The 13,436-nt window shown below is 51.5% G+C and overlaps 1 protein-coding gene across 3 annotated transcripts in view; it reads right to left on the bottom strand.

Moving 5' to 3' along the window:
• KSR2 (kinase suppressor of ras 2) overlaps window positions 1-13,436 on the bottom strand; it is an 84,125-nt gene that overhangs the window by 20,463 nt on the left and 50,226 nt on the right. For all 3 annotated transcript variants that reach the window (XM_041719439.2, XM_041719441.2, XM_041719440.2), the window contains 4 exons: window positions 11,377-11,418; window positions 11,033-11,099; window positions 9,475-9,523; window positions 8,416-8,783 (listed from right to left, as the gene is read on the bottom strand). In XM_041719439.2, the coding sequence (XP_041575373.1) occupies window positions 8,416-8,783; window positions 9,475-9,523; window positions 11,033-11,099; window positions 11,377-11,418 (526 nt within the window). The remainder of the gene's footprint in view (window positions 1-8,415; window positions 8,784-9,474; window positions 9,524-11,032; window positions 11,100-11,376; window positions 11,419-13,436) is intronic.

The raw sequence follows: 13,436 nt of genomic DNA, 5'->3' as shown, positions 1-13,436 counted from the left end.
CAGCAGCTCCTGAGGTGCTTCACACAAAGGGAAATTGAACAGCACTGTAAGAGCAGCAAAGGGAGAGCTTTGGGTTCATTTTTATCCCGAGGTTTTGTTTTCCTCTAAATGGATAAGGAATTTCGCCCCCTTGATTCCCTGCCAATGCCAGAGCAAGCTGCGGCAGCATCCAGCCTGAAATGCCTCAGTCCTTTACATCCAGATTCCACGACCATGATCAGAGAGGAAAAATTAGGATATGAGGGAAAATTTCTCCACTGAAAGGGTTGCCAAGCCCTGGCACATCCCTGGAGTCCCCATCTCTGGAGGATTTAACAGCTCTTGTGGCACTTGGGGACGCAGATCAGTGGTGGCCTTGGCAGCCCTGGGGGAATGGTTGGAATTGACGATCTTGGGGATCTTTTCCAATCTAAACAATTCTGTGCTTCTCTGGAAGCAGCAGCCAAAACTCAGTGCCAGAAAAGGCGCGACCTGAGCACCAGCATCCAGCAGACCCCAGGCTGGAAATCCTCATCCCATCCAACCCCATTCCAACCAAACCCAAAGCAACCCCAACGGGAAGCCAGGGAATTCAATTCCTGCCATTTCAAGCAGAGCCCACGTCCCCAGCCCAGAGATGGGAGAGACCCTCCTGCTCCTCATGGAGGAGCCTCTGCAGAGCCAAACCAGCAGGAGGAAACAGAAAAAGCCTGGAGAGCCAACACTCCCCTCATCCCGCCACCTCCAGCCGATGGAAGCACCGGCTTTGGATGGATATTACTTAGGCAGCAAAATCTTCCTGCCAGCAGCTGGCACGCGAGATAACTACAGCCAAACCACAAGGGCTGCAGGAGGAGCAGGAAAAGGAGGAGGAGGGGGATCTGCCTCCCCGAAAAGTAGCTCCAACTCCATCGTCGCCTCGGAAAAAAACAAGTTCTTTGGAAAAAGCCAACTCCATGCATTTTTATTTGGAGGAAATAGAGGAGACGAGCTCTTCTCCAGCTGCAGGGAGAAGAGCTCGGAGACAGGTGAATGCAAAGCAGCCCCTGAGGCTTAGCTAAAGCCAGGCTTGCAAACAAGTCATCCGAAAAAACACCACGCTCCAGGTGCCACTTGCTGCCTTTGGAAAGGACACGCTCGGAATCAGCTCCGAGAGGGAGGGTTGGGAGCACAGGGATGAGTGGAAGCGCCTCGACCTCCTTGTCTCCGATGTATTCTCTGTACCCTGCTGCTCTGGCTGTTTTGAACTTCAGGAAGGAAAATAAATTCTTTTAAAAACCCTTTTGGAGAAAGGAAAGAAAGTTTGGATTGAGACAGCTGCTTCCCTGGAACCTGGCTCCACTTTGGAATAGTAAAAATTATTATTATTAATAAAAAGTTAATGCTGCTGCCATGGGAGCAATCTGTTTCTTTGGCTAGGCAGGGAGCCAGCACATGGATACCCCACAGGTGGCCCTGCTCTGTCCCAAAGAGGATCCCAGGTACTGAGGACGCTCAGAAAAAATCAGGAATGACACTGGGATGTCACTCAACAGGGATGGAAAAGCTGGCACGAGCGGAAGGACTTTTTGGGAGCATCTCTCAGTGGGGCACTTAATCAAAGGCATTTCCTTAAATCCCTTCCTCTCCAGCACAGCGAATCCCGCTGCGTTAAGCACTTTCCTGGAGAAATCAGGACCAAACCAGAAATACTTCCCTGGCATTTGGAAACACCCTTAAAACACAAAGGAAAACTTTCCCCCTGGAGCATCCTCCCCATTGGAGCAGCCACCGGTGGGGATTTGATGCTCCAGTGGGTAAGAAAAGCTCAGCCAGCCCCGATGTTTCCACATCAAACACGGAGGATCAAGCTGCTGCTTCTCCCCATTCCCAACCATCCTCTTGGCTTGGGCTATTCCAGGCCCGTCCCCAGGCTGCTGCCTGCCGGTGGAAGATATATCCAGGTTTAATGTATATATTAATTCACATATTGACTTTGCTGTTGTCAGCTGTTATCAAGATTTATCCGGCCTGATGGCCTGGCATCGATTGGGAGGAGTGTATCCCCACGGGTCAATCCATTCTGATCCAGCGCCTGGCATGAAGTCGATCCCTATTTATTATATGATCTACGAGCTCCATTAACTGCCAGGGAAGGGAATGCGGCGGAAAAGTAGGAAACGGGAAAACAACAGAGGCAGAGGAGAAGGGTCTGGCTCCCAAAGTGGGTGTGTGAACGTGGATGGGGTTAGGGGAGGCAGGAATCCATGGCTTCCCTTCCCAAAATACACCCAGGAGCGGGGAGAGAAGGGCAGGACCTGAAAGGCACTTTGGAAATGCTTCAGGATCAGAGAAGCGTGGAACGGTTTGAGTGGGAAGGGACCTTAAAGATGATTTCATCCCACACCCTGCCATGGGCAGGGGCACCTTACACGATCCCAGGGTGCTCCAAGCCCCATCCAACCTGGCCTGGAACCTTTCCAGGGATGGGCCAGCCTGTGCCAAAGCCTCACAGGGAAGAATCTCTTCCCGAAATCCCATCTAACCCTGCCCCTCTGCCCATAGGAAGTCATTCCCTGTGTCCTGTCAGGGCATGGCTCCAGCCTGGCATGGAGGAAAACAAGGTGGCAACTCTGTGCCTCAGTTTCCCCTACTGAACAGGAATTAGAGCTTCTCCTTCAATTCCCAGCACAGGAAGGAAGGCTGAGAGGATTCATTTTAAGTCCATTGAGCAGGAAAATCCAATTTCATAGAATCCTGCAATGGTTTGGGTAGGAAGAGACCTTAAAGATCCTCTCAATTCCAACCCTTGCCATGGGCAGAGATGCCACTCAGGTTGCCCAGGGCTCCATCCCACCTGACCTTGTTGTTCCTTCAATTTGTGCCTCGTTAAAGCTCAAAGGACAATTTGGATGCCCTGGAGGGAACAGGGCACTAGTTGCAAGAACCACAGAGCATCCACAGGGAAAAACCAGACCCCCCAATCTGCTCCATCTTAAGTGCCATGGCTTCCACCCTTCCCCTTTCCTCCCATCCTTCAAATCAGGTTAAATATCCCCAGCTTCCTGAGCATTAAGATTTACAAGCCCCAAATCCTTCCCAGCTGGGCTGTGCCTGTAAATGTCAGGAGATCTGGCACGGCGAGAGACTAAAGCTGAGCTTTGTCCAGAGCTCTTCTGTGCCCAGCAGGAACAAGGTCCAGGGATGGGAGAGCATCCCTTGTGAAGGGCTTGTTCCTCCCAGCAGCAGAGCCAAACATTCAATATTGGCAAAATCCAGCACGGAAATCTATTATAAAATCAAAGTAAAACCCAGTATTTGGTCCACGCACTGAAGTTATCCATGAATAAACAGCTGAAGTGCCATGGATATTCTTCCCATCCTTTGCCCTCATGCCTTCCCTATTAATTAGTGCCAGGGAATATGTTCCTGTCATTAAAACCTGCTTTCCACAGAGAAAAAAGAGCAAACTTTCATTTCATCTTCAACATCTCATGTAAGGACAGGGACTGGGTTTATCTCCACCCTGCCCCCGCCACCAGGGAAGGGTTTAGGAGAGGTTCCCGCTCCAGCAGAAACTTTCCAAGTTCCTCTGCTCCAAAGGCACTTTTGACAAATTAATTCTCTTTGCACAGTTCTGCCAAGGTCAGGTTAATTCCTAATGTTCCTCAATGTTCTCCTTGGTCTTCCCAGCAGGGACATAAATCACAGCCACACAGCCCTTGTGGCACCACCAGTGGCACCCTGGAAAGTTGAAATCACCCTGGCGTGACAAGAGAGGGGCCAAAACCCAGCCCGGAGCATCCCAGGGAGCAAATCCCAGACTCCTGCACAAGCTCCGACAGCCACGTTGGAGCTTTTCACTAAAACCACAGGGAATCTTGGAAAGGCTGCACCAAATCCCCCTCACAAACCAGTGTGAGCTCAAAACCCAGGCAAACTCCAGCTCAAATCTTCTCCCAGACTGGATAACCTCGCTCCCTTGTCCCAAACAACATTCCTGACCACCAGGAGCTGCATGCAGTGTGCTGATCCATTACAGACTCAAAGAGCACCTGGAACTGTGGGAAGCACCAATAAGCATTCAAATCCCCTTCTTTTAACTCAGGAAGATCACCCAGAATCCTAAAATGTGGGAGTTTCTGCTTTCATGGGTGGTTGGAGCCATTTTACCAGGATTGGGAAAGGACTTTATCCTTGGAAGGCCCCTTGGGGGACTGAGGCTTTACCTCTGCTCCTGCCCTGAGGGCCAGGACCAGGAGCCCCAAGGAGCTGGGTTTACCCAGGCCTGGCTTTGTTGTGCTCCCCAGCAGCAAAACCAACTCGTTATTCCAACAAACAGGGAGTTTTTCCAGCCCTTTCATTCCCGCACAGCCGAGGACTTCGCCGCCCTTTCCCGCCATCCATTAAGCAGCGCTCAAAGCACCAAGGCTCGCACCCGCTCCTGCTCCAGACTAATTAAGATGGATGTTAATTGTCCTCAGTGCTCATTACCCAAGAGAAAACCCATTAGCGGCTCTGATGGAAGCGTTCCTTGCACTCGCCACCTCCCACTGCTGAAAAATGCTGGATTTCTGCTTTTCTGTCGCGTTGAGAGACAACTCAGGAATTGTGGAATGGTTTGGGTTGGAGGGACCTTAAAGCTCATCCAGTGCCACCTCTGCCATGGGCAGGGACACCTTCCATTATCCCAGGGTGCTCCAAGCCCCTTCCAGCCTGGCCTTTGGACACTCCATCCCTGGCAGTGTCCATAGGTGCTCTGAGAGTTCCATCCCAGCCCCTCCCCACCCTCACCTTCCCAATATCCCATTCCTCTGGCACTGGGAAGCCATTCCCTGTGTCCTGTCCCTCCATCCCTTGTCCCCAGTCCCTCTCCAGCTCTCCTGGAGCAGCTTTAGGCACTGGAAGGGACTCTGAGCTCTCCCTGGAGCTTTCCCTTTTCCAGTCTCAATTCCACTGTTTTTATCATTGATGAAGGTATTAAACAGTGCTGGTCCCATTTATCTATAAAAATTATTAATGTAGGGAAAATTTCAGATTTTTAACCCCAACTCTCCCACCCTCAGCCAGCTGCTGCCTCAGTTTCCCCTTCCATTTTTTTCCCCCTGTGGGCCGTGCTGTTTGGATGGGGAAATTTCTTTCTGCTAATGAGACGATCCCTGAATATCACAGGCAATCAGGAAGGAAAACGTCGGGATGGGGAAAAGCAAAAATAAACCCGGCTATAAATAACCCCCTTCCGGCAGCGCCGGTGGCACGGCGTGGTGAAGCCCCTTCCCAGGGACACGCAGCTGCTCCCAGACGTGCAGGGAAACGGAGATTTCTGCAACAACTACAAGGATTTTGTGGAAAAAACAACCTCGAGTGGCCACTTGTGGGCTCCCAGGAGAAAAGTGGCCTTTTCCACACACACAAAAAGTCCTGCCCTGGGAATGGGCACAGGGAGGGTGAGGGAATCCTGATATCCTGGGTTTATAGCCATAATCCTCTCCTCAGGCAGCTGGGAATGATTTTCCCCCACTCCAAGCAAAAAGCCTGGTTTAAATTTATTCCCATAAACCCACAAGGAAGAGTTGGGTCCCTTTGGGAAAGTCCTGTTGGAAGAGTGATGCTCCCCCAATGACACCTCCTGGACTATTCCCGATATCCTGCACCATTCCCAGCATCCTGGACATTCCCACATGTCCTCGTCCCTGCCTCATTCCCTACAACACCCAAGCAGCAGCCCTCAGGGCTGTCATACCCCTTAGGAAAATCCTCAGATGTGGATGGGAGGGAAACCTGCACAAGGTGAGAAGGCTTTTCCCCACACCAGACTCCCCAAAAATGTTCAGCCAAGGACAGAGCAGACAGGGAGTGCCAGCACAAAACCAAGGAAGCATCTTTGGATGCAGGGATTAGATCATTTACAAGGAAAAGTTTCCACACTGAGGGTGGGCAGGCCCTGGCACAGGGTGCCCAGAGAGGCTGTGGCTGCCCCTGGATCCCTGGAAGTGTCCAAGGAATTCTGGACAGGGCTTGGAGCACACTGGGATAGTGAAAGATATCTCTGCCCATCTCCCAGGGGGTGGGATGGGATGAGCTTTGAGTTCCCTTCCAACCCAAACTATCCCAAAATCCTGATTCCTGTGCTGTCACAAAACAGCAGAACAGAGCCCAACAGGAAGCTTCAAAGCAGGAAAATTGTGTTTGGAAGTTACCTCCAGGCTATGGGATATGTACTCCCAAAAATCCTCTGAGACTGAGCTGAGCCCCATCGATTTTCCTGCACCCCGGAAATCCCAGCAGGAGAAATCCAACAGGTTCCCAGTTGCAACTGTAAAATTCTCATGGAATTGTGGAATGGTTTGGGTTGGGTGGGCCCTTAAAGCTCATCCCATTCCAGGTAGAAGGGACACCTTCCACCATCCCAGGCTGCTCCAAGCCCCAGTGTCCAACCTGGCCTTGGGCACTGCCAGGGATCCAGGGGCAGCCACAGCTGCTCTGGGCACCCTCCCAGGGTACAATTCCTTCCCAAAATCCCATCTAATCCTACTGTCCTTTGGTTTAAAGCTGATATTGGTTCACCTTTCAAGGGGTGCAGATAAAAGTGGGTTGTAGGAACAAAGAAATGATGCCTGGAAGTGTTGTGAGCTTGGGTTATATCTTGGGCAATTTAATACATTTACATTTTGACCTTAAAAAACAAGACCAAGTGCAGCTGGAAGAGGAACAGGATGAGCAGAGCTCCACGTTCCTCACATTAATTCATGAGGCTGCAGCAGCACACAGACTGATTTTGTCCAACTGTCAAAAATGGCACCTTTCTGCTTTTACAGAAAGACCCATTGGAATGGAAAACAGAAGAGAAAACATGCCATGGCTCAAATTATAAAAATAAAAAAAAAATATTTAAATCAAGGAATACATTTCCCAGGTTTTGCTATTGAATTGCCCTGAAAAGCTGAGCAAATGGGGGCTGCAAAGGGACGGCGGAGCGGGATGGAGACGCCGCCTTTTCCTTTGGGAACGCGGTGTGACACATGGATGGGGGCTCTGACTCATCCATCAATACATGTGTTTGCACACTTTCCCAAAAGCTTTTGGCCTGGAGCTACCCAATAGATGGAAATGCTGCGGAATTTTCCCCAGATGGCTCATTTTTGGTCCTGAATAAAAGGCATCTTTTTTTTCCAGTCGCCAGCTGGGGAGAGCCAGCCCCGCTTTGGAGTCACCCTGACCCCAGAGGATGAAACTCCCAAGGCAGACACCATCCATGAACCCACCAGAGCAGGGATGAGGTGACATAAATTTGGGGTTAAACCCTTTTGTTTTGGACAAAGAGGGAGCAAAGCACCTGCAGAGCCACCCCATCTGGGATCAGGGACTGGGAGGTGCTGCTTTCAAGGGAAAATTAGGGACATTAGGAAAAGATGATGCAATATTTCATCACTGATGGCTGTTGGAAGCTGTTGGTGCTGTTCCATTGCTTTTTGAAATGCTGCCAGGAGGAAAATTCAACTTCACCTTGGAGAAACTTCTCTGGGAGAAAATAACCTGGGTGGGATGAAAAGCAGGACCATGTCCAGTCCCACGACTGAAAGCATGGTCTGGAGGTGAAGGAAATAATGGAATTCCCTGGAATAAATGTATTTCCCATGACAACAGCTGCTCTGGGAGCAGTTGCAGCCTCTTTGCCTCCAGGCCAGGTGGGATTTTTTGCCCAACAAATCATGGATTACACCGGGAGACCCTGTGCTGCATTTCCCAGTGGGAATGTGAGTGAGGACAGGTATTTGGGAACACCTTGAAAGCAAGAAAGCTGTGGAGATGATCTGGAAGCCCCCAAATCCCAGCTTGCTCCCCTGAAAGTTGCAAGGAGCCTCTCAGTCTTCCAGGGCCTAAAGGGGCTCCAGGAGAGCTGGAGAGGGACTGGGGACAAGGGATGGAGGGACAGGACACAGGGAATGGCTTCCCACTGCCAGAGGGCAGGGCTGGATGGGATATTGGGAATTGGGAATTGTTCCCTGTGAGGATGGGCAGGCCCTGGCACAGGGTGCCCAGAGCAGCTGTGGCTGCCCCTGGATCCCTGGCAGTGCCCAAGGCCAGGATGGAATAATCTGGGATAGTGGAAGATGTTAAAGCCCTGGATTGGCTTTAAGGTCTCTCCCAACCCAAGCCAAGCAATTCCATGATTCCATGACACTTCCTGCCCCTGGATAAAACAAACCATTCCTGTTTAGAGCTCCCCTCCTACAGAAGAACAACCTGCCTGGACAGACTTGTGGATTTGCTGTGTCCTCCACAGCACAGACCCCAGCACGTGGAGAACATGGATACAGCACATGGAGAACTCCCTTCCTTAGGGGAGGAAACTCAACCCAACGGCGCCGTTGGACTGGAGGCAAAAAATACGGGGAAAAACGCTTTTTTTGGACAGAGAAAATGAATCTTTGGACAGAAAAAACTAATTCCAACCTGGTGATGATGGCGAGGTGGGGAGGGCTCATGCAGGCCCCCATGAAGAGCACCACGTTCTCGTGCCGGGTTTGCCGGTAGGCCATGACCTCCCTCTTGAAGGCCTTGAGCTGGTCCTCGTTGTCGCGCTCGATGTCGATGAGGCGGATGGCCACCTCGCCGTGCCAGCGCCCGTGGAACACCTGCCCGAAGCGGCCCTTCCCGATGAGCTCGCCGATCTCCAGCTGCTCGAAGGGGATGTCCCACTCCTGCAGGAAGATGCTGGTCTGGCTGGCCTTGCGCGGGAAGTTGCGCGCCGAGAGCAGCGAGAGGTTCATCTCCTCGAAGTCGTCCTCGGACTCCTGCACCTCCTCGGCACCTTCCTCGTTCTGCAGTGGGCAAAGGGGAACGATAAAACAGGGAGAAAACTGTGGGGAAAGCCCCACTGATCCAACTCCTGCTCGCTCAGACCCAGAGGAACCAGGTAGGTTCCAACAGGGCATCCCCATTCTTCACAAAGTTGGAAGAATCCCAGATTTTCACAGAAATATGGAATCCTTTAGTTTGGAAAAGCCATCTGATAGACTCCAACCCTTCCCCAGCACTGCTAAGACCACCACAAGCCCTTGTCCCCAAGTGCCACATGCACAGGGCATTTAACCTGTGGAGCCATTTAACCCCAACCTGGGGCTAAATTTAAGATTGTAACCCATCAGAGATTTAACTAATTTGTCTTCAAACAGTTTCATCCTCCCCTGGCTGAGCTGTGCTCTGTTAGTTCCTGTTATTCCCAGACCTCTTGATGGTCCATTTAGGCTTCCTACAGGATTTACAACACCCTATAAAAGTTCCATCCTCTTCCCTCCCACCACATCGTTAGTGCCTCCTAAAAAACCTCATTGAATTCCAAACTCGAAGCCCAGGAGGGTCCCTCTCCATGGGGTGGGGACACGGATGCCTGGACTTTAATTCAATTATCAGCAATTCCACTGCACAGATGGGAAACGTCTCCATTTCCTAGGAAATGTGCCCCAAGATATCCTTAAAACCAAGGCCCATTAAGCACAGGAGCCATCTCACCTCCGAGGTGGGCTCCACTTCAATTTGAAGCAATGGGTTTCCTTCCAGGCTGTTAAAAGAATTATGGAATTAACACCATGGAAAAACACTGGGATCTGGGGAGCATTCCCTCTTCCTGCCTCGGGGATAAAGGGATCGGAGAGGAGAAGGTGGCACTAAGCCAGGAGAAGGGGCAGATTTACCCCCCCAGTGACTCTGACCACACTTGAGGCATTTTTAGGGATTTCTAAGATTTCTTCGCAACCAACACCAGCCAAAGCAGAAGTGCAGAAAGAAAGAAAAGGAGTTTTTTAATCATTTTGGAGAAATGGAGGATTCAGAGACCCTCTCCCTGCAGAAAGCACCCAAATCTGTCTGGTTTTCCAGTTCTTTTCTTTCCCTGTTCACTCAGCACTTCCCACCCCCAGGTTCATGACTGGGGTCTCGCTGCTCCTGACAATTAAGGGGGAATTAGGGAAATTCTGAATAAGGGATCAGCTGGAACAGCTCAGGAGGTTTCAAACATCATATAAATGTATTAAAAATTATTATTATTAATCAAATAAATAAGAAAATCCCTTTCCAGGGGAGTTTCACTCCCGAGGCCACTCGGACACGGTGATCCTGCAAGTCGTATCCCCATTTCACAGCCACTAAAGACTATAAATCCCAGAATCCTACCCAAAAGGAGTCAATCCTGGTATTCTGGGCAGCTTGGGAAGCCCAAGTGGCTGCACAACATCTCCATGGATGGGTGGTTTGCAGGAGCAGCCAGCTCTTCATTGTCATGCCAGGCATAAATTCCTGTCTCCCGAGGATCCAGAGGTGTTTAACCCAGCCAAGCCCAGGATGGTTCCCATGGGATGTTTTCAAAATCACAGATTTTGGATATTGAAAGCTGTTCCCCCCAGAAGGTGTCTTGACACCCTCATTTAGGCAGAGGGGTGGAAAAAAGGCTTTGGCTTCACTATTTTTCCATGAATTCCCAAGGGACAGTGGTTCCATCCCTTGCTCCGCTGGATCCTCAGTGGAATTTGGAGAGTGTGGATGAGCCAGGCCCAGAATGGGGCCAGACCTGATCCTCTAAACCCATGGTTTGTGAAATCCTTCAAAAATGGCCTTTGGGGAAAGCACCAGGAGGGACACACAGGTTAATGTTGCTGCTGGAGCAGCACAGGCTCCAGGACATCAAGGAATGATGGATTTGGGCTCAACCTGCCGGTGAGGGATGGTTCTAATAGTGATTAGATGCTGCTTTTCCCAGCTTTCAGCCTGAAGTTTATCGGGCTTGAAAATATTGGAAGTGGTAAAGGTATGATGGTTCTCTGTGTTTAATTTAATTATAATTTAATTAATCCCTTGGGCTTGGGCTTTTTTGGACTGAAATCCTCTTTTTTTTTTTTTTCCTAGCACTAAAGATCTGTGGGTTATAAATGAACCCCCTGCCCTCCTTCTCAACCTTCCAGAGCCCCGGGGTCTCACCAGGACCACCTGAGCCCCCAAGGCCAGGGGAGCACCCAGGGGGGGCTGGAGGATTTGGGGTGCAGAGGGAAGGGGATGGGAAGGGAGGGTCACTCACATGGGGTTGGAGGTGACGGGGTGCAGGACGACCTGCGGGGCTCGGGTCGGTGTCTCAGGCACCACGTCTGGGAACAAGAGAGAGGAGTCAGAGACCTGTGGGGGCACCCAGGGGAATTAAACCCCACCCTTCACCCCCCAAAAAGGTCCAATTTAGTGACACCCTAAGTAGGGCTGGGGGTCACTTAGGGCCACCCAACCCGGCAGCTTCAATAGGCTTTAAGGAGAAATCCCACCCCAGCACGACCTCCCCAGCACAAATCCAGGGTTTGGAGAGCTGGCCACGCACCCATCTCCACCAGGAGAAACCCCAAATTCCAAGGAAAAACTTCCAGAGATCCTTACCTGGGAAAATGAACTGCTGCTTGTACTTGTAGTAATGGGAGGCTGGAAAAGAGGAACAAGGGTTCAACGCTGACCTGTGGAGCTGGAAAAGCTCCAACCTGTGCCCAGTTCTTCTCCAGGAAACCTCAACCCCAGCTGTGTGAACCCCTCCTGTGTGACCCGACCTCTCCCACTTCCATATCCCCATAAGGAATATTCCATATTTCAAAATGGCACATGGGACGCCCAGGCCAAAAAATGAAGACCTTTGCTGGATTATAATTGATTTTTTCCCCCCACATCTTCTCTTCTGCACCATTTGGAGAGCGTCAACGTCATGCATGAAGTCACTGGTGGGGTCTGGACACCAGTTTGCCAGCAGTGGCTCTCAAGTGGAATTTGAGAACATCTTGGCATCATGGAGAAGCCAAGTGATGGGTTTGGAACTGCTGCCCATTTGGGCCACATTCCACCCTTTCTTCCCTTGCTTTGGAGCTGTGTCCTTCCTGGAAAGAGTCCTGGGAGCCACAGTCCAAAGCCAGAGCTGGGAGAGGCTCTGGGTGTTGGGAACATCCACCTCCAGCCCAAGGACTGATCCAATTCCATGGGCAGGCGCTCATGGGTGTGAAGAATTCGGAGCTGCTGAGGCCACCAGAGCTTGGCACCAGCTCAGAAGTCACCTTCTTATCTCCAAGACCCCAAGGGCCATGGCTCAGCGTCCCCCCTCCAGCTCGGAGACCCCAAAATCCGACCTCAGCCCTGCAGCAGGGCCTGAACCAACATCAAAGGAGCCTGGAAGGTAATTCCAGCAGGAGAAGGTCACTGTGTCAGCATTTCCAAGCTCAAATCCTAATCCCCGAGATGATCATCTTGATGGAATAAACCACGGAAAACTTCCCAGCTGGGAAGATGAAAGCAGGGTAAGCTCAGCTTTAGATCCCATTTTGCTCCTGACAGGAATAAAACAGGGAGCAAACACCCCCCAGAGATGCCAGGGTCTGATCCTGCCCTGCTCTGTCTCTGCCAGCTGGGAATGTGTTCCAAGTGCCCCAAAGGCGGGTGAAATCCGTGAAACAATGTCCCATAAAACCCCACAGGGAGGTGCCTGCTCCAGAAGTGACCCACGATGGGGTTACCAAAGGCTGGATCCCCCCAGGCTTGGGGGGATTGGGGTGCTGAGACACCGGGACACTTCGGCTCTGGAAGAACTCCTTGGGCAGGGTCACACCAGCACGGAACTCACGCTGAGTCCTCCCAGATCCTGGAGGTTGTTCCTGGGGAAATCCTGACCCTCTGGATGGGGCACAGCATTCCTGGGAGTGCTCAGAGCCTCCTGGTGCTGTTCCAGGATCCTGCCTGAATCCCAGGCACCCCAAGGACATGATGGGTGGTTGATTGACAGGGGGTTTCCCAGCTTCTGGAAGTGTTTGTTGTTGCAGTGATGGATTCTGCCAGGCAACTTCCTCCTCATCTCCCTCCTCCTCTTCCTCTCGCATTGAAGACTGCTCAAGATGGAGGCACCACCACAGAGCATGAAGATTCCGCCTGGTTCCTCTGGAGAGGCCATCCTGACCCTCCTTCCAACCACACCAGTTCACCAATCCTGGGATTTTGGGGGTGCAGAACCTCAACCTTCCAGCTGGTCCAGCAAGGAGGTCATGGACCAAGCAGGGCCACCGGGACAGCCAGGAGAGCATCCCAGAGATCTTCTCTCCCCTTGGCAGCTCTGTTTTGGGGGCAGGTGGACACAGTTCCGGGAGTGATGCTGAGCCATTCCCTCCTGGGAGGGACTTTCCTGGGGCAGCAGGACATCCCGAAGGCAGGCAGACATGCTGGGACAGGCTTTGGTACATTCTCAGCCCAGGAGGAGCTTTTTGGGCCATCTTCCATAACTTCTGTGTCCTGCAGCCACCGTGACCCCCCTGCCTCTCCCACCATCCCTGAAGAGATGGAGCTCCTGGAGCAGATGGATCCCAGGTCCAGATTCCATGGACAAGCCACATCAGACATTCCCAGAATCATCTGTCACCCCACATTTACTGCCGACCTGCTGGGGACCCACCACCCCAAAAACATGTCAG

Source organism: Taeniopygia guttata, chromosome 15 (assembly GCF_048771995.1).
Source record: "Taeniopygia guttata chromosome 15, bTaeGut7.mat, whole genome shotgun sequence".
Lineage (NCBI taxonomy): Eukaryota > Metazoa > Chordata > Aves > Passeriformes > Estrildidae > Taeniopygia > Taeniopygia guttata.
Note: the sequence above shows the minus strand (reverse complement) of the source record. Positions and strands in the feature narration are given on the sequence as shown.